At 31.7% G+C, this 18,581-nt stretch overlaps 4 protein-coding genes across 6 annotated transcripts; 3 read left to right on the top strand and 1 right to left on the bottom strand.

The window, feature by feature from the left end:
* Positions 1-184: 184 nt before the first annotated feature.
* On the bottom strand, positions 185-935 carry LOC114195222 (RNA-binding (RRM/RBD/RNP motifs) family protein). Its single transcript, XM_028085616.2, has one exon. It carries the CDS (start codon positions 852-854, stop codon positions 480-482), a length of 375 nt encoding a protein of 124 aa, XP_027941417.1. The 5' UTR covers positions 855-935; the 3' UTR covers positions 185-479.
* A 2,357-nt stretch (positions 936-3,292) lies between these two features.
* On the top strand, positions 3,293-4,699 carry LOC114193107 (uncharacterized). The gene is made up of 3 exons (XM_028082808.2): positions 3,293-3,438; positions 3,764-3,994; positions 4,390-4,699. Exons 1-3 carry the CDS (start codon positions 3,424-3,426, stop codon positions 4,450-4,452), a joined length of 309 nt encoding a protein of 102 aa, XP_027938609.2. The 5' UTR covers positions 3,293-3,423; the 3' UTR covers positions 4,453-4,699.
* A 1,210-nt stretch (positions 4,700-5,909) lies between these two features.
* On the top strand, positions 5,910-10,364 carry PYD2 (pyrimidine 2). Its single transcript, XM_028085990.2, has 13 exons — positions 5,910-6,113; positions 6,309-6,446; positions 6,545-6,596; positions 6,725-6,994; positions 7,130-7,341; positions 7,656-7,776; positions 8,264-8,351; positions 8,444-8,522; positions 8,710-8,797; positions 8,898-8,938; positions 9,040-9,092; positions 9,209-9,365; positions 9,942-10,364. Exons 1-13 carry the CDS (start codon positions 6,027-6,029, stop codon positions 10,131-10,133), a joined length of 1,578 nt encoding a protein of 525 aa, XP_027941791.1. The 5' UTR covers positions 5,910-6,026; the 3' UTR covers positions 10,134-10,364.
* Positions 10,365-12,087: 1,723 nt separating this feature from the next.
* Positions 12,088-17,335, top strand: LOC114194332 (las1-like family protein). Of its 3 annotated transcripts, none has more exons than XM_085665704.1 (9): positions 12,088-12,391; positions 12,466-12,557; positions 12,687-12,758; positions 12,847-12,953; positions 13,122-13,177; positions 13,704-13,878; positions 14,994-15,077; positions 15,660-15,947; positions 16,285-17,335. In XM_085665704.1, the coding sequence occupies exons 1-9, from the start codon at positions 12,215-12,217 to the stop codon at positions 17,184-17,186; spliced, it is 1,953 nt and encodes a 650-aa protein (XP_085521830.1). In that variant the 5' UTR covers positions 12,088-12,214; the 3' UTR covers positions 17,187-17,335. The 3 variants fall into 3 exon arrangements, with proteins under 3 accessions (XP_085521830.1, XP_027940287.2, XP_027940288.2); XM_028084486.2 differs by having other exon boundaries at positions 12,089-12,391; positions 16,336-17,335; XM_028084487.2 differs by lacking the exon at positions 14,994-15,077 and having other exon boundaries at positions 12,089-12,391; positions 16,336-17,335.
* Positions 17,336-18,581: the final 1,246 nt, after the last annotated feature.

Raw genomic sequence — 18,581 nt, 5'->3', positions numbered from 1 at the left:
CTTACGCTGACAGAACGAATAAAGCATTACCTAACCTTTTCCACTCCTGAAACTAACGCTGAACTCAGCCGCACATCGAGAAGTGTAAACCAAAGTAAATTAACGCCAATTCAACTCAATACAGAACGCCGCAACGAGAAATTCACTCAACGTACGAATCGCGTTTGAAAGAACATCAACGCTATTAAATTTAACCATTTATACTATTCAATAGCAACTTAAGCATCCAATATTACTCGAACAACGACACAATTACACTGTAGATGCACATACAGAGCGCGTTTGTCGAAAACCCTAACTAACAAACAGAAGCATTTCTGATGAATTTATATTTCATTTCATTCATTCTAACAGTAACACTCGTTTCATCGTAAACATTAATAGTCACTTATACTTACTCCAATAACAATACATTAAACCATCAACACAGTCTCGAAAACCCTAACTAACATCCCAAGGCTTTTGCGAGAACGAACTATTTACTTATCTTTGGTGGAGACGCCGTACTTCTCCTGCATACGCGCAATCTCATCCTCCTTCTTCTTCTGATCGAACTTTTTGCTCATCTTCGCTTGCTGATAATACAGCACGATAAGGTAGCGATTTGCGACATTGAAGCCGGAGAGGTGATCGACGGCGGTTTTAGCGTCGTAGATGTCCTCGTAGACGACGAAGGCCGTTCCGCGCGTGTCCTTGTTGGTGCCGATGCGGATCTGGCGAATCGCGCCGTATTTGCCGAAGATGTCGTACATCTCCTCGCTCGTTATGTTGAAAGGAAGGTTGCGTACGTACAGAACGCGGTTTACCTCCGGCGGCAGCCGCGTGTTCCCTTTCCGGAGACTGATCGCCGCCATCGACGCTTTTTGGAAGCACGGAGAGTGAGGGAAATTTTCGAGAGCGAAGAGCAGAAAGAAAAGAAGATTACCTATTGCTGGGTCTTTTAATTTATTTTGACAATAAATTATTTATTCCGCATTTTTTTTAACAAAATTGTCCTTGTCTCTTTTTTATATTACTTGAGTGAGATCGGAAAACGAAAAGTAAGTCTTATAAATCGATTTCATTAAAATACGAAATTGCTTATGAAAACACAATTTCAATTTATATTTCTTTAATATGAAACCCTAGTTTAAAATATTATTACAGTTTTACTATTATTATTATCATAAAATTAAAGAAAAAGATAACGATGAACTTTTATTGACAAAATTAAATCATATTTCTGGTGATGATTTTACTTTTTTCAATAAAAATAGTATCTAAATTATTCATATATGTTTATACCAATATATCAATATATCAAGAAGATATTCCATCATATTTTATTATTAATTTTATCTTTAATAAGTAATTATCTTTTCAAATTAGAAGAATTGTTTAACTATTTTTACATTTTAAGTAACCTCTTTTTTAATTCACCTGTTCCATTATTTATTTATTTATTTTGAAAATAATATTTTTAAATTAAAATAAATATATTCAGTAAAATAGTTACTATAAATAAATAAATAAAAATTTAAATTTATTTTTAAATTTTAAAAAGTGTCAAACTAGTCATGTATAAAGAAAATTTACTTTATTGTACACATTTTTTTTAGTTTTATCTTTTAATAATTATTATTTTAAATTAAAATAATTATATTTTTATGTTTACCTTTTAAATAACTGTTAATTTATATTTAATTATTTTATAAATTAAAATAATTATTTTACCAATTTATTAAGAAATATTTTTTAAATTTATCAATTAACTATCGTTTGTAAATCTAATAAATATTTTGATTCTCAATCAATTTTATTTGATATTTTAATTTAAATTATATATAACTATAATTTTTTTTATAAATATTTAATATTAAATAAATAAAAGTACGGTCATTTTAATATTGACTATTTGATAATATTTTTTTTATCGTAATTTTGTATTATTTTATAATTAGTTAATTGATATTAAAACTGTAAGAAAGCGGGTACGAATATGAATATATACATGTTATTCAGCAGAGATGAGGATGAAACAAAAATTTAATATATGTTGTGTTTGAGTGTGAGAATGACGATAAATTTTTTCTATAAGTATGAATATTAAACAGCGAAATCGGTCCTCGTCCCACCTTATTGTCATCTCTAGGGAGAGTAAATAAATAGATTTGAAGAGATAAATAAAAGATTGTGATGTTTTTAAGGAATTGATGAAAAGATTTTAACGGAAAATATATTGAAATTTGTGAATAAATTGATTTTTGTAAGGGATAAAAGGAATATTTTAGTAAATAAAATGTGTTGATTACTATATTAATCTTATGCTTAAAATAAATATAAAATAAAAATGTTAATGCTATTATTAATATAATAATATTTATTATTATTGTTATTATTAATAAAAATAATTATAATAATTAATGATATTATTTTTAATATTATTATTACTTTTATTAATGATATGATTATTATTCTTTCACAATGTTGATTTTGGAATTAAAATTATAAATTTTTAATATTATAATTAATATTAGTATTATTAATCATAATTTTGTTGTCATGGATAACATAGTTTAATAAGCTGGTGCAACTTTAATTTAAAATAAGAATGAGATTATATTTTGGTTGAAGTTATTCTATTTTTTTTATTTATGTTGAACAGTAAATTCGTGGTCATCTCTTCAATCTGCGAGGATGATTCATAAAGAACATTCTTTCCAATGTGTTTGCGCACACACCTTTAAATGCCTAAACACAAACACCCTTCATCCTAACACATTTGTTCATGCATACACTTCATTACTTATTCAAACATAAGGCTACATGTTAGTTTTTTGTATTTTGTCAACTAAGGAGTTGAACAAAAAATTTCTCCCATCATCTCTTATAACTTTATCATTAAGTTAATTTTGTAACTTTTTAATTAATTTATTATATGAAGTTTGTGGACATTCATAAATAAGAAAGCAACAAGAAAAAAAATATTGACATGCAATTTTTAGAAAACTAAAATATTGATATACTATTTATTTGTAGTTTTGTGAATTTTTATATTTTCATTGAAAAAAAGTATATGAATAAGTTTTTAACATAAACTATTATATCTATTTTACCTATTCTAAAGTTAGGTAATATTATGTTGTAATTTTCAAAATCACATAATAGAAGACAAATAATAAGTGGATAACCATATTTTTTTGTCCTACTTTAACTCCGATCACAAGACATTAATCTACAAACACACAAAAATTGTTGAGCCTTTCTTTTAAAATCTATATTTTAAGTATTTAGTGTAACAAAATATCTTGTTTTATCATTGTTTCTTATAGTTAATTTAAACAATTTCTAGTTATATTTTATAAATTAGTAGAAACAAACAATTCATTTTGAACAATAGTAGTAGCCACATGTTTTTAGGGTCCCTCGCCATTCCACTCGGCCATGGGACAACACGAGGTAGTTATAATCTTAAAATTTGCACAAATTCTTCAAGTTAGAAGTTAAGCATGAAATATGTGGTATAGAAAAAGAAAATTTGTGATTTTATGTATAGTTAAGTTGTGTTTTTTTATTTATCAGCTTACTACTCTAACTACTTGTAAGACATTTAGATGTTCATGCTAATTGTTAAATGTTAATCACATTATGAAATGGATAATGAACATTTATTAGAATATGAACAAAAAACATGTTTAAAATGAAATTCTTACATATTTTTTACTTTAATGCACGTCACAAAATGAGCAACAACAATTGTATTGACCGATATTACTTGATGCAGAAAGATGTCACTATAATACCTGTGCCTAATTTTGAAGGAGAGTGGAACCAAGAAACACGAAGAGCTACTAACTATTCAATGGTTTTCGCCCAAGCTCAACAAAACAAAAAGCACAAAAAAATGAGCATGTCTAAAACCAAACGTAGAAGTCTTGAAAATGAAGAGGAGTTTGCTATTGCCAAACATGGTCAAGCTCCTTTTCATCATGCTTATGCCCAAGAAAATCTTATGGTGAGTTATAAAATTGTATGTGTTTCTTCAAATCTCAATGATTGTCATATTTTTTTATCGACATATGTTAGTTATTAATTTTTGTCAGCGGAAGAGTTGAACCCACAATATCTCTTACTCTTCTTTTTAAACCTACTAAACTAATCTTATTTCTCCAAATTGTTAACTTATTGAATAGATACAAATTGTATGCTTATTGAATATGTATAAATCACTCAGTGTCAAAATCAAAATACATCAAAAGATTAATTTAGCAAATTACTATAAAAGTTTGTTTAAACTTTTGTATCATCTTGATTTTAAGTGTTTATTTTTCCAATTTATGTTTGACATATATGATATGTATTGAAGAAGTACAATTTTCTAATTCATTTGTGTTGATTATGATGATGCAGAGAAAAAAAAGGATCATCACCTACATAAATTGTTGTATTAGGCCTACAATAGCCATTCCATGATGTTCAAATCAACAACACTATGCTAAAGCATTAGGAATCCAAACTTGTACAAACATACATAGATGAGATGAGTTAAAATATATTTTAAAACTCTCACAATCTTAGTATGTGTTAAGTATTGTAAATTATTTTATTTAAGTCATTTTCCTTTTTTTTTTCTGCGAGTTTTAGAGAATAAACAATGTACACCACATGAATGAGAAATGTACATTATCTATTGAAATAAACATGTCCTTACTTGGGTCAAGATGAACTATATATCTTGAACCTTCTTTCTTAAAACAATCTATTTATAAGTATTTTTTTTAATATATTGTTTATAAGTAAGATCCGTGATTTTACTTTTAAAATTCCCATAAATGTACTTGAGTAAAAAATGTCTCAATTAACATATATTTTCCTTTAAAAATAATTCATTTTTTCTTACATGAAATAAGATAATAATAATAATAATATATTTTTTAAATAGCATAAATCAAATTTAACCAAAATGAAATAGAATTATGAGCCCATATGATAAGTTTGTCATTGAATATTTTTTTTAAAATCACTTTTTGTGTGTTTGTTAAAATTTTAAAATAATAAAATAGAAAATGGAAAGTTTAGTTAGAAAAAAAGCTATTTAAAGCGAATTCTATTAAAATAAGTTATTTCTTATTTTTTTTAAAACAACCTAAAAGGTAATCACTAAATTATTTTATACTTAAACATCTGTTTAATCCTAAACAATAAGATCCATATCTATCAAATCTTATTTTATAATATATAAATCAATTGTAGTTGTACCTACCCATTTACGAACATTTGATTAAAAAAACCAATCTATGAACATTCAGAGCTGAAGCTAGTGAAAAAAAAAAATTAAGAAAACACCTCATTTAAGACTATTTAGATAATCATAAAGAGAAAAGAAGTATATTCATGCTTTTCACTAAGCAATTAATTAACTAATCATAGTTAAATCTGAATTAATTACAAATATGCTTAAACCAATCCGTTTCCTAGTAGAGTTAATTCAAGTTTTTATATGATATGTATATGTTTTAAAAAACATGTCAAATACCTAATTTCAAAGAGACTAAAACAACAAAAACATAAAATGAAAAATAAACATAATTGTACAAACATTTTCGATTTGTTAGATTCCTATGGAGTTTTTGAAAAGAAATTTTTTAAATGAGTTTGATGATAAAATATCATCTTTTTATTTATTTTGTATTTTCTCTTTATTATTATTTTAATTAAAATTAACAAAATTGATCAATTTTGCAGAAATTTAAAACTCTAATGATATACGCGAATAAACAAACTTAACTAAAACACTTTGCTGGTAATAATGGAGAAATAAAACATAGAATTAAGTTTTTTTTTTTTGTTGAGATATTTAAAATTAAATTTTAACATTTTTAATGAGTTTTTATATAATTTTTAATATTGTACTACATTAGAAGATCACTTTTCTTCGACGAAGCGTTCCGAAGCTCAAACTGCATTTTCCAGCAGCTATCCAAACAGGTTCCTCGTTGACAGATATAGCAACTCCGACTCTCGAGTGTGTCTGGTCGGAACAGAGAATGCGATTCGTCACATCAGAATTCCTTCATTTTTTCTCTTTTACTTTCTTCACTGTCATTACCTCTTCACTTTCACAATCCAACCAGGTTCACTTCTATATCTTACCTTCTTTCTTTTTTCTTTTTTTTTTTTTTCATATTTTTCATTTTGCGTTGACCGAAGAGTTCGAACTTCGATTCTCAAGTGTTTGAACTGTCTATGATCATCAGAAACTGAGCTTAGATTCTCATTTCCATTAGTTTCTCTGCTGATTTCGTGTTTGTCTTTTTCGGATGATTAAGTTTTGTGATGCTGGAACTGGATTTCCATCGTCCAAGTTGTTGATCAAAGGAGGCACGGTTGTGAACGCTCATCACCAACAGCTTGCTGATGTTTACGTGGAAGATGGTATCATCGTTGCAGTTAATCCTAACATCAAGGTATTTGATGAAATCCCTTGCAGTAGCAGTGCTTAATTTGCTTTCTAACAGCTTCGGTTTTTGCTATTTTGTAATGAGCGATTCGGTTCCATTCCCAGGTTGGAGATGACGTCACTGTCATAGATGCCCTCGGCAAATATGTCATGCCAGGTTTCAACCTATGCAACTATAATTCATCTCCTGTTACTGTTAGATAAAGGACATGTTTGGATGCAAGTTAACACGTTTTTGAAAATTTATGATTGTCTCTATGAATGCTCCTTTTGTTAATTGATCAGGGGGCATTGATCCTCACACCCATCTAGAATTCGATGTTAATTTTACTGTAACGGTTGACGACTTCTTCAGTGGTCAAGCTGCAGCATTGGCTGGTGGGACAACAATGCACATCGACTTCGTAATACCACTGAATGGGAGTTTGACAGCTGGTTTTGAGGACTATGAAAAGAAGGCAAAGAAGTCTTGCATGGATTATGGTTTTCATATGGTTATTACCAAATGGGATGAAACTGTTTCGAGAGAAATGGAGCTCATGGTCAAGGAGAAAGGTCGTGATCTATTATTTCCTTGCTTCATTATGATAATTTGGTTGATTAGGTGGTAGTGCTAGTAGTAATCTTTTGGGTGATGGGTGAAGGGTGAAGAATTTATTCTGGAAGTATGTATTTGTTCTATAATTACAGGTATCAACTCTTTCAAGTTTTTCATGGCATACAAAGGAATTCTTATGATCAATGATGAGCTTCTTCTGGAAGGATTTAAAAAATGCAAGTCTCTTGGTGCCTTGGCCATGGTCCACGCGGAAAATGGAGATGCTGTGTATGAAGGGCAAGAGAGAATGATAGAACTTGGAATAACTGGTCCAGAAGGGCATGCTCTTTCAAGGCCTGCAGTGGTAAATTCTCAGATTGTTCTTCCATGGTGAATAATGAATTTACTGAGTAATGGAATGCTAATATTGGCATGCCTTGTTTCATTTTATCTTCTTCATGTCTAACCAAACTAGAATGTACAATTTTCATGCTGGTGTCAAAATTTGGCATACTTATGGTAACCAGTGTAGTTTGGCATTTGTTGTTTTCCGTTCTCATCTGTTTTCATCAACATTTAGTTGGTAGTTGATTATATTGATTACCTGTTTTCTTTTCCTATATTGCTCATATTGATCATACAGAACATTCCCCCATTGGACTTTGTTGAACTTTATAGGTGGAAGGAGAGGCAACTGGTCGTGCCATTCGTTTAGCAGATTTTGTGAACACTCCTCTATATGTGGTTCATGTAATGAGCATTGATGCAATGGAAGAAATTGCAAAAGCCAGGAAATCAGGTTCTTCAATCCTTTTATTGCTGGTCTCAATTTTTATTCATGTATTAGGAGAGTAGTAGATTATTATTTTGAGGAGAAGTGCAAAAAAAAAAACACATTTAACTTGAATTGATAGCTTCCATAAATTGGCTAACTTGATTACCATTTATAACTTGTTTAGTTTTTTCTAAGTATCTTCTGTAGTCATTAAACGAGGTTCTTAAGTAAAATTCCATTTCTGATATAGAGAGACTGGATTGTTTCCCTGCCTTTTACCCCTATTTCTTTGTTTCGTACTTTTCTGACTTGGAGGAGTACTTATCCTCTCCTAGGTGTACTTTTTCTCTCTTCGTTCAATCCTGAAAAAAGAATTTTCTGATGAATGCTCACAATGAAGATGAACAAAAGGATCTTTCTATGTCTCTGGATGACATTTCAAGTTTTTTTGTTCCCCCCATAACATAGTTTTATGCAATAATAAGATCAACTTTTTGTTATTGTGCTGAAGGACAAAAGGTAATCGGAGAACCTATTGCCTCTGGGTTAGCCCTTGATGAGTCTTGGCTTTGGCATCCAGACTTTGAGATTGCAGCAAAGCAAGTGCCACTTGTTTCAATGTTTTTTTACTGTTTTTCTTACATTGCTTTGAATTTTAAGAACATAAGCCTTATTCATTCTCACTTTTCAGGTATGTGATGAGTCCCCCAATTAGGAAAAGAGGACATGATAAGGCTCTTCAAGCTGCCCTTTCAACAGGAGTTTTGCAGGTTTCACATAATGATTCAGGCTTAGGTTCAATAACCATTTAAGGATAGTTAGGATAGTATTGGCTACAGAATGCATCCTAGCATATTCATTATTCCTGATCTATGTGTTATATATGCCCTGAACTGAGTTATGTGCTCTTTTACGAAGATGCTTTTTTACCAAAGGTTACCTTTCACAAATTTGCAGCTGGTAGGAACTGATCATTGTGCCTTTAACTCCACTCAAAAAGCTCGTGGAATTGATGACTTCCGGAAAATTCCTAATGGTGTCAACGGTAATAATCACAAGAAAGTTCTGGATGTTTGTGGCCTAAGTACATTGATGCTCATTTGAAATGGTTCCTTGCTAATATACATTGCAACCAAAATCTGTAGGTATTGAAGAAAGAATGCATTTGGTATGGGACATCATGGTGGTAAGACATCAACTACATAGCATCCTCTTTTTGTTAGGTTTGAGTAAAATGGTGGCGAGGTTAAGCTCTTAACTTTAACTTTTGGCTTATGCATCTCACAGGAGTCTGGCCAAATAACCCCCTCTGATTATGTCCGTTTAACAAGCACAGAATGGTATATTTTCAGTTAATCAAAGTGAATATTAGCTTCTAGTTGTTGGAAAGCACTTTGGTAAAGAGGCAAAAAGCTAAAAGAATTACTGATTTTTTTTTCTTCTATGATCATATAAGCGCTCGAATCTTCAATATATATCCAAAGAAAGGAGCTATTCTGCCAGGATCTGATGCAGATATTATCATCCTCAATCCAAATTCAACCTTTGAGATAAGTGCAAAGTCCCACCACTCTAGACTGGACACAAATGTGTACGAGGGAAGGACAGGAAAGGTACTGGTTTAACTATAAACAGGTCTTTTTCGGCCTTCTCAACCTTTCTGCGCTCTTGGTCCTCTTGACCGAAAAACCAACCAGCACTTGACATAACTAAATAGAGATTAGACACAAAACAAAGCCTTCTTGAACTTTTGCCCTTCAGGCTATGTTGCCCGGATACAGACACAGGTACGGATACGACACGGACACAGATACGGAGATATGACTAAATTGAAAAGACATAGGATATGGGACACGTCGTGTATATACATGTTAAGTTTGAAACTGTCAACTAACACAATATCAACTAATACAAAAATGAATCTAATCTATCTATCTAATATCCAATATGCGAAAGTTAGTGATAGAATAAGATTTGTTCCTTATTTTAATCAGCAAAATCATGTCAAAAATAAAAAAATATCTTTCAAATTGGACGTAGTGTGTTCTACAAGTATCGTACGAGTGTCGATGTCCGATACGTGTTGGACACGGGACACGCCATTAAGGAGGCTTTGCTTTGTGTCTAAATCAAGGTCCATATAAGGATTAAATTTAGTGAACTGAGTGCAACATCAATCGTTTTGGCAGGGAAAAATTGAAGTGACTATTGCAGGAGGAAGAGTTGTTTGGGAAAATGATGAACTAAAGGTGACTCCTGGTAGTGGGAGATACATCCAAATGCCACCTTTTAGTTATCTGTTTGATGGACTGGACAACAAGGATGCCATTTATCTGAATTCCCTTCAAGCCCCAGTAAAGCGAGCCAAAGCCAGCACCTAAAAAAACATCTGAGATCCTTTTCTAGCCAAATTCCAACATTTTACCGTGTGAAAGACAATGTTAATTGTTGCTAATCCTCTGTTGTTTAATGTGGTACTTAAATCTTAAGATTCTCCCAATGGATTAGTATTTAGCTTTCTGTGCAAATAAAGAAAAATATGCATGTTGTAATAAATGTATTTCACTATACCTTTTCCAGTAATGTAATTAAAATTGCAGATATTGTGTCAATAGCGATTGGAGGAAATAGAGAGACAATGGTTATAGCCATCAGAATACAAATGGAGGGTCTGAAAGTAAAACCTTTTCACAGCACAGGTTTAAACATTATACATTTTTAGTTGATAATTAAAGTAATGTTAAGAGTGAGTGTGTGCTTCAACAGACACACTATAAATTATTGACATCATTTTTTCACTGATCATTATTATTAATTTTATTTTCTTTATATAATTTATTCACATACAAATTATTTTCTATTAATCATGACACGTAAGCAATTAATAACAATTTGATTAAGGAAAATCATCCTGATAATCCAATTTAGACACTAGCAAACCGAACCAACAACAACGGAATTTTAACCAAAGTTCGAGAAAGGCGAAAATCTATGGTAAATAGTATAAATAGACATGTCTCACATGTAAGAGTTGAGTTTATTTTTAACGCATTTACTATTATCAGAAAACACTACATAACTAGGTGTGGGAAAAAAAATCAATTTTCTTCGTTCAATCCACTTTTATCCACTTTTTTTCTATTCCAATTCATTTAAAATTTATTTTATTAAATTTAGACTTTAAATTGATATACATTTTATAATATTTTTTATAATATTTTTGGATTTAATATTCATTATTTAAATTCATATTTTCAAATATGGAAAATCCAAAATATCTAATTCAACTTTTTAATCTAAATTTGTAGTTGGATCGAGTTGAAGGTCGAAATGGGTTACTCAAGACTAAAGGTTGAGACGACTCAGTATAAGATGCAAGGTCGAACAAGGCTAGTCCGGGACAAAGGTCGAGTCGAGTCAAATCGAACTCAAGAATGAGATAGGTCAACCCTGGCTGAAGGTAGATTAAAGTTCGACCCCAACTGAAATTCGATCGAGTCAGTTCCATCAAAATTCGGCCGTATTTCGCACATACCAAAATACGATAGAGTCGACTTTGTCGAAATTTGACCAAATTCGACTAAGTCATCCAAGTCAAATTTGACCGAGTTGGTCCCAGTCGAAATACAAACTACTTTAGCCAAGTTGGCCTTGGTCAAGATATAGTTGAGTCGGCCCTACCAAAAAATTCAGTAGAGTTAGCTACGATTGGATTAGGTCAAGTCATTCTTGGTCGAAATTCGGTTAAGTTGATCCCGATCGAAATTTGGCCGAATTCGACTGTGTCAGTCTAACTGAAATTGAGTCGACTCAGTCTAAAATGGATATAGGTTGAATCTTTAAAAATTTAATCCATAATTATCTTATATCATTACTAAAAAAAAATAACAACTATCAAAGAAGATCATCAAGAGAGATTACATTTTCCAAATAAGAATGATTTACTATTGTAATAATAAATTTTATTACTAATTTTATTTTCTTAAAAGATGCATGGCAACTTGGTAGTTAATATTAATGTTATTTAAAAGACATTTTCTGATTAAAAAATATTTTGTTATTATGTAATATAATTATTTATCTTTAACTTTTAGTTTAATCGTTTTGAAATGAATTTCACCAACAAAAATAATTAAAACTAATTATTTAGATTAAAATAATTTAAGGTATATTACTTAAAAAGTAAACAAAAATAAAAGTTAACAAATAGAAAATATATATTACACACCATATAATTAAAATGATCTATTTTATAAATGTGCTTTTACAACACTTTCTTTGATGCATAACAACGTAGATAGAATATATGTTGTATAAATTTTAAAGACCATAATACCAAAAACAATTGCAAGGAGTGAAGTAATCCTTGAGAATACTTTAGGATTGAAAAGAAGAGGGAAATAACAGCGCTGCAGGTGTGACTAACGCAGCGGCGCCTTCACACTTCGCCGCCGCCTCTGAGATGGATCCGCCATTGTTATTAGGGTTCGAAGAAGTAGCCAACGTGGTTGCAGAATCGTCGTCGTCATCATCAACTGCACGAAGATTAGTGCCTTGGTTGAATTGGGACGAGTGGCTCTTTGTCAAACGCGCTCTCTTCTCCAATTCTCCTCACTCTGTTTCATCAGCTCTCAAACGAGTAAGTTTCTCAATTTCTTTCTCATAAGACGGTGCAACTGTAAACCTAACCGCGTTTTATTTTCTGCGTTTCAGATATCCACATGGCGAAGTCGAGGTTCTTTGCCGGTTTTAATCGAAGTCACTGCTTCCATAATCGAAATTCAACTCAAAGACTCCTATTTCAGGTAACCTTAACTCCTCTCCTCTTGTACCTCTTATTAACATTTTCTATTTCAAATTAGGAAAATGAGGTATATGCATAATACATTCGGCATATGTTAAACTTTAAGCAATCTTGTTTGATTTAATTGTAGGCAGGATCAATTGAATGAAGCTTCTCTTTCAGAGGAGATGCTTGCTATGCTGTATTGCATGGCGATCATGAGGTTTGCTCTCTCTGCCTTTCTTTTTGCCATTGATAGTCACATTTTGAAAACTTTTTCTTGCTAAGTATGATGGTTTTTTCTTTTGAAGGCTTGTGAATTGTGCTGTTGAGAAGACGCGCAAGAAAGAAGTGGCATCGATTGCAGTGACAGCTGATGCAATTGGTATTCCGCGCATGCTGATTGATATTCGACATGGTGAACAAGTCTCCTCCTGCTCTTGTTAATTATTGTTTTTTGTCTTGCTGATAGAATGGGACATGACCTCCGTGCTGGTCAAATGTCAAAAAACTTCACATCATTGTTTCTTTAATTTCATTATGTTTAGAGGGCATGCCTTTTTCTTATTTATTGCTGTAATTGCAGAGGGATCACACCGTGAACTTCCATCACTTAAGATTGCTCGTAGTGCTTCTGTCAAGGTATGTATAGTTCATTTCAATTTGATTGATTATCTGTCTCAACAATCTATAGGCTATTTTGTGATTAAATTCTTAGCACGTGGGCGTAGTCCATGGTTGGGGTTAAATTGTTGGCATTCAGGAAACAACTGGAGTGAATTTTCTTTCTCAATGTACTTGTGTAACTGTACTATAATAGTTTTAATATATGAAAGGAAATATTGTTGCTCTAGTAATGGTATAAAAAGACTGAGTATATGCATGCTAGTCACTGAAATATATGCTATATTTGCAATGGATTAAGTTATCATTTTCTGTTTCTAATAACTGCTTGATTGCTTTCACACATTAATTGTTTATGCAATGGCTTTTGATAGTTTGCATACGAACACTCAATATTGATGAAATTTCAGCTTGTTGTTAAGATGTAAAGCATCCTGTTTTTCTCTTGTCAATTTAGCTATTTCAGTATGGACAATTTTTTCCCATATTCTTAGCATGTATATGTTTATCTCCAAACTCATCTAATGTTTAGCAATAATTTCAGGCACTTGATTGGTTAAAATCTTATTATTGGGAACCTCAAAGCAAAGCAATTCCTTTTCAAAGTGAAGGAATAACAAAAGTCAAGAAAGAAATTAAGTCTAAGATTCGTGAATTAGCTATCTTCTTGAAAGTCAATGGGAGTGTCCAGTCTAGTTCTTTACAACTAAAGGGAAAACGTCCGTAAGCGTTTTTCATTTTCATCATATTTTGACTTTAGTCATTGTCTTGCACTTGTTTATTTGAAGTCAAATATCTTCAATTCTATGTGAAATGAGAGGTATTTAGTGTTGAAACTTCTGTTTTCCTATTTTCTGTTTCATTTAAGTGCATGAAACTTATGGCTATGGTGAAGTATGTGATTTAATGTTGAAAAGAAAATTTGATGATTGGAGGTCCTTTTCCCCATTATTTTGTGGATCATGTATTCTGTGTTTAGGATGCATGATATTAACCTTTTGGATCTAGTTTTTTTTCTCTCTTGGTAATCTAGTGTTCCATCCTGGTCACCAGTATACTATTCCAATTCCTCTTGCATCAGAAATAATAAATGTTGTAAAAATAATTAAAGAAACAATGATGTCCTTGCTGCTTTCTGTTCATTTTCAGAATGTGATATACTTTCCATGTAGTTTGTGATTGTATTGTACATTTTTTTTTTGTATATTGTATAACCAAATTTTATCTAACCCCTTCCTCCTGTGTGAAAAAAATTTACTACTATCTAGTATAACAGCTGTACAATACAAGTAGTAAAACAGTTTACATGTAAACCTACAGCTATACAAAGAAAAGAAGAAGCTGTACAATACATTTGTAAACCATACAAGTTAACTGCAGTGTGTATGCTAACGATAAGATGATATTCAACTGCATATTTTTCATGCAGTTATATCTTTTGATTAGCAACTCCTATTTTAACTTTTTGACAAGGTCATTGCTTTTTAAAAAGCAATTCCTCATTTTTCTATTATATTATATCAATTTAGTTATAGCTTATATAGATGTGTCCAACATATGAAGTAGGGTTAATACGCTTGTCTGCGGAACCCTATAAACATCTACATGATACAGTTTCTTTGGGACATTGTGGATTTTTGCTCGCATTAAAGTGAAACATTTCATTTTTGCTTCATATGCTTACCACCTTATGATAATATTTTATTTATTTCATAGCAAATATTTCGTCTATAGTCAGCTTTAATTGGGGTACATTTTTCTTTTAAAGCATGTACTTGCCATTTTTTGTGTCTCTAGAAAATTCTGACGTCTTGTGTATTTTCCTCTTTTAAAGGGGTCAAGCATGGTGAATTGCTTTTTGGACGAAATAAACTATTGTCTCTTATGGTTGGGAAGAGTAAACCTTCACGAACTGGAGGTATTATATTGTTCAAATTTCTTAATCCAATAAAAACTTATTTGTTGTCTTTGTGTGTGTAAAATGGCCAAGGGGTTGCAGAGGGATATAGGGCAAGTCATACTTTAAAATTGTGTCTGAAGACCCATGTAACAAAAAAAAAAAAAAAGAAAAAATTGGAAAAGAAAGATGCAACACCATTTGTTTCTACTTAACCATTTACAGGATACTGTTGTTTCTTGGCCTCTTTCTGGTTTTTAAATCACATCTTGATTTTTGAGAGTTCCTTAGTTTGTTATGCTAAGAGATTGGTTTTCCTGTTTTTGAGTGGGTGTTCTTTCCTTCTTTATCGTGGTTGTTCTGTTTTAGGAGGATTCCTGACCATCTCATCTTTTTTTCTTTCGTAAGAAACTCAAGTGTTGGATTTCCTTAAAGCTGATCGACCAAATAAATGAGATTCTTAATACATAACATGATATGTTGGGTATTCTTATCTTTGAAAAATAAGTGATACTGAACTAATTTGATGTGGAGTAATTTCAGTTTTGATTATTGTTTTAGGGTATCCATGACCTAATTACTTGTGAATTGCAATGCTTTCAGGATCTAAGAAGCAGATCAAGAAGATCTTGAAATATGTTATTCAATTATATTCCTCCTTTTCTTCAGAAATTGTTTCTGTGCTGTTGGAGTATCTTTTGAAAGCTTTAAGTTCCTCAGAGTTGGAAGAGAATGCAGATGATGTTTCTATTGGTCCAACCACCGAGAAGGTTTTGGCTGATTGGAAGCTTGTCATACTTAAATTGTGCAATAAGGAACCAGAATTACTTCTGAATCTTCTTAAGGAAGTCCTTGATATGATTGAGACTCAGGAAGATATAAAGCACGAAGGTTGGTTGCATTTTTTTCCTTGTACAGCACCCCTTTTCATTATGTAGAGTTTCTGGTTGAAGTTTAGTATCTGTTGGTTTTGGGGTACTTGGGATGTACCATTCCTCTGTGCTTTTCTTCTTTGATGCCATGTTCAGTTACTTATTAAATGCCATATACTTTCTAGGGCTTTTGCAATGTACTACTGATGGAAATGCCTTTTTTAATGGGTTCCCTTAGGTATAGCTTCCGCCTTAAGTCCACAAGAAGTCAGATATTGAGTCATTTTTTTTGTCCTTCATTTTGGTTTGGGTGTCTGTTCTTTTACTTTGATAGCACTTGACTTTAACTGGCTTAGTTTCTTCAATTGATCTCAAATCGTGCCATTTTTTTTTTAAAACACTCGCAGATAACCCAAATATGGGCATTTTACAATCAAGGACAGACTTTCGGCTTTCTTCTTTGTTTGCATGGCTTGTCGGAATTCTCAGTAGAGTTCCTTCTGAGGCAGCAAATATGCCAAAAGGAGTTTTGCTTGAACTTCTTCGTAGATGTCTTCTAATATCACAACTTTTCAACAAGCAGCTCATGGATTCAGCACTTCAGCTTACAGAACTGATGGATGATAACTACTTGATGGAGAAAGCTCAAAAGTTCTCTCAGATTAATTTGTCCAATTTAGAGCATGCAGATGATCAAAACTCTTTATTAACTTCAAATAACATTTTCCAATTCGAGGAATCTATACAAGAAGCAACTAAAAAGCTAGAGTTAGTCAAGCATCAGGTTATGAAAAATAAAAAACCAAAGGCTGTGGATTGTGACACTCAAAAATCACAGACATGGACCTTAGCAAAATCATGGAACCCGTGTCCAATTGGAATGTTGCCCCGAGCTGTTGGGTCATCCGGCCGTCTTCCCGTTCTTGACATTATCAGTAATGAAAAACAGAATCAATTATCATCTGGTTGTCTTCCCGATGTTGACATTATTAACGACGAAGAACAAGATGAAGTTTGTGAAAAGGAAGAGAATTGGAAATTGACCCCACAAGGTGCCAAGAGAGATGCCACAATAGACCTTCTGCAACTTGATAATTCAACTGTTAAGAAGATGAAAAAGACCGAAGAATTTAGTGAATTAAACATTGAATTACCACTGCAAGCGGACAAAGGATGTCTCGTAGTAGGCGGAGTTTGGAAGAAACTTACAGAGGAAGAGCTCCCAGTCATTGAATCTTCTGTTAGTATTTTAGTTTAATTTTTAGTTTAAGATTGAATTCATGATATGTTAGTTATCTGTATCCTCATCTGTTTATTTCATGAACATAAGAGAATCATCACGTAGCTTAATTACCTGCACCGCATTCATGCATACAACTGGAATTTCATTCTACATTCTTTTTCCCATGCTCCGTTTTCAGTTTTTGGTGAGTGCATCTTCAATCGGTTGCAGTTGGACGCCAACTCTGTATCGTAGTAGAGAAAAGTCCAGCAGGGGCGACCTGAGAACACATGAGCTGAGTTTTGTGAATATGTTTCATGTGATCTCAGGACGACCCTGTAGAACCTCACTACCTCAACATATTTGGGAAATGTCTTTACCTTAAACGGCAACATTAAACTTTGATTTATGTTTTTATCAAATTCAGTGAATGAATATATAGCCTTAAGCTACCCTGGTACTGCAAGGCTTGAATGTACTACACCGAAGTACTACTTCTCATAAAAATTAAGGGGTTGTGTTAGAGTACAACGTTGTACTACTCGTTTTCTCACATAGTTCAAACGGGTTGTAGTACTACAACTTCCCGTTGCCCGCACGTCAATACCAAGTTGTTTCTAACATTACAGAGGTTTGATAACAGATATTGAACTCAATGTGTAGATTTTAATTTCTGTTTTGCCCACACTCGTTTATCTGGATGTGATTAGGTGCACAAGAATATAATTTCACTTTTAATAAAGTTAGCATTTGTATTAACAGGAACCGACTAGTTTATCATATATTATATTATACAGATATTCTAAATGTAGATAGAACTTCAAATAGAAAAATATTTAAACAAAAATAGTTTAAATTATAAAGTTATGATGTACCGATATTTCAATTTTGGTCATGTATCCGTGTCTGACACGTATCGTGTCCGATACTTTAACGATACTTATGAAGTATCTAATTTATAAAGTCGTAGTATACTACAATAAAATATTTGAATAGTGATCAATTTTAGTGACAAAAAATAATTAGTTAGTATATAGTGACCAAATTGACAACTAAAATAGTTCCAAAAAGTTATAATTGGTATTTAAATTAATAATTAAAATAGTTTCAATTATGAATTGATTTTTAAATTGGTTATTAACATTAGTTACCAAGTTTCGACTACCAAAATAATTGGTCTCTAATTAGAAAATTTGGATTCACAGATTAACAATCATATATTTATTATGTTTATGTTTGTAAGAATTATTGTACACTTTTTAATATTTATATATCATGTATCTATCATATATCTATCCTATTATTTTGAAAATAAACGTATCAGATATGTTATATCCGATACACATATCGTATATGTGCATTATAGATAGAAAGTGAATTCAGGTAGAATTTAAGGGATTATACTAAAGAAAAACATGCGTAATTTTTTAA

Source organism: Vigna unguiculata, chromosome 8, assembly GCF_037176805.1.
Source record: "Vigna unguiculata cultivar grain cowpea cultivar isolate G323 ecotype 2 chromosome 8, ASM3717680v1, whole genome shotgun sequence".
NCBI lineage: Eukaryota > Viridiplantae > Streptophyta > Magnoliopsida > Fabales > Fabaceae > Vigna > Vigna unguiculata.
This window is presented reverse-complemented; position numbering and strand designations above follow the sequence as displayed.